The sequence below is a fragment of the Macadamia integrifolia genome, unplaced genomic scaffold, assembly GCF_013358625.1.
Source record: "Macadamia integrifolia cultivar HAES 741 unplaced genomic scaffold, SCU_Mint_v3 scaffold453, whole genome shotgun sequence".
NCBI lineage: Eukaryota > Viridiplantae > Streptophyta > Magnoliopsida > Proteales > Proteaceae > Macadamia > Macadamia integrifolia.
In genome coordinates, this window is record NW_024870454.1 from 553,145 (window position 1) to 555,061 (window position 1,917).

A 1,917-nucleotide genomic window follows, 5' to 3' on the forward strand; every position below is an offset into this window, starting at 1 on the left:
TCCATAAGCATGTTTGATGGGTGAAGAAAATTATTGATGATGGTAAACATGTAGTGGATTATATGTACAGGCACACAGTTGTTATAGCCTTAATGAGGGAATTCACAAATGACAAAGAGATTAAGCAGCCTTGCAAGACAAGGTTTGCTACTAATTTTTTAATGCTCCAATCTCTTATTGTAGTTGAGAATGAGTTAAGGCTATTGGTTGCATCATCTGAATGGAGAGGCTTCCACTGCAATAGAGTTGAAATAGCATTAAAGATTGTTAGGATAATTCAATCTGATATATATTCTAGGACGAGGCAAAGGAGGTTATTGCTTTTATGGATCCTCTTATTAGGATTCTTCGCCTTGTTGATTCAGATGGTTTCACTGCATATTACTTGTATGAAGTAAATGTTAGGGCAAAAGAAAAATTAAGGAAGTTAAAGGAGAGTGATGGAGTAAAGTACTTTACCACATTGGATTTGTTTGATACAAGGGTGGAAAAGAATATAATTCATCATGTTCATGTGTTTGCTGCAACTTTAAATCCTAATCATTTGTTTGATGGTGAACTTTTTATTGAGACAAGTACAGTTGTGCAAACTCAAGAATGTATTGTGGCAACCATGATTCCTCTAGAAGATCGTGAGCAATTCACTGCAGAAATGGTTGAGTATCGAATGAGGAGCCCAAATTTGTTCAATATCACAAGAAAGTCTTTAATGAAAACTAACCATCCAAGTAAGTTTGTTAGTTAATTAAGTTTATAGTTCAATTTGTAAATCATCCTTATATGTGTTTACTTGTGTTAATTGTAGGGATTTGCTGGGAATATATGGGTGGTTATCTTCCTGTGGTTCAAAAGATTGCTTGTAGAATCTTAAGCCAACCTTGTAGTTCTTCTCCTTGCGAGAGGAATTGGAGTGCTTGGGACGCAGCACAAACAAAGAAAATGAACAGATTAACTCCAGAAATGTTAGAAGATTTGGTATACATTAGAATGAATTCTTTGATGAAGGAGAAGTATGAAAGCCAAGCAATTCAGGATACAAAACCTATTGACCTAGAGAAACTTGGTGACTTGCCTGATGTAAACATTGAATTGGAGACAGAGAGACTTGAAGAGACATATGTTGAACCTATTCATGATCAACCTAACTCTATATTATGATACATTTGTGTTTTTTTTTAATGAAATGGGATGATGTAATTTGGATGATACATTTTGGATTATGTGATTTGGATGATGATTTTGGATAGTTGAATGATATATTTTGGATATTTGAATGGTGTATTTTGGATCTTATATTAATCTCTAGATGTATATATTTTCGATGTTATTTCATGATATAATAAGTTTAGAATTTGGATTGAAATATGAATATTATCTATATTTATTTTGATTGTTATCTAGGTATTTAGAGAATTATTATGTCAATTTATGTCTATATATTGCCCTTTTTTTGACACCGTATTAGTTCAATATAAACGTTTAAAACACATATCGTCCATTTTTTCTTTTTTCCCATTTTTATCGTATTTGACAGTATTTTTGACCGTCCTGTTCATGTTTTGATCCGTTTAAAACATGCCCATACCGGACAATGTTTTTTACCATTCCCGTTTTAACTAACAGAGGACCCAACCCTATCGAGCTCATGTCAGTCCTACCCAACCCTAATTGGGTCGGGTTGGGCCTAGTTAGCCCTAATTGGCTCCAATTTTTTCTAGGGTCGGGCTAACCCTAATTAGCCCTAATTGGCTCAAATTTTTGTCAGGGTTGGACTAACCCTGATTGACCCTATTTTTTCCATTGTGTTTTATGCATTAAAAAATAATAATAATAATAAAAAGCATTATACACAGTTAAAATTATGAAGTGCAACACAATAATAGATGTTTAGGATACCTAACCATAAAAATCAGTGAC

General features: G+C 33.4%; 1 protein-coding gene across 1 annotated transcript; it reads left to right on the forward strand.

Annotated features, from left to right (window-relative positions):
- Window positions 1-222: 222 nt before the first annotated feature.
- LOC122068696 lies at window positions 223-1,212 on the forward strand. Its single transcript, XM_042632576.1, has 2 exons — window positions 223-728; window positions 806-1,212. Exons 1-2 carry the CDS (start codon window positions 326-328, stop codon window positions 1,156-1,158), a joined length of 756 nt encoding a protein of 251 aa, XP_042488510.1. The 5' UTR covers window positions 223-325; the 3' UTR covers window positions 1,159-1,212.
- The last annotated feature ends 705 nt before the right edge of the window (window positions 1,213-1,917 follow it).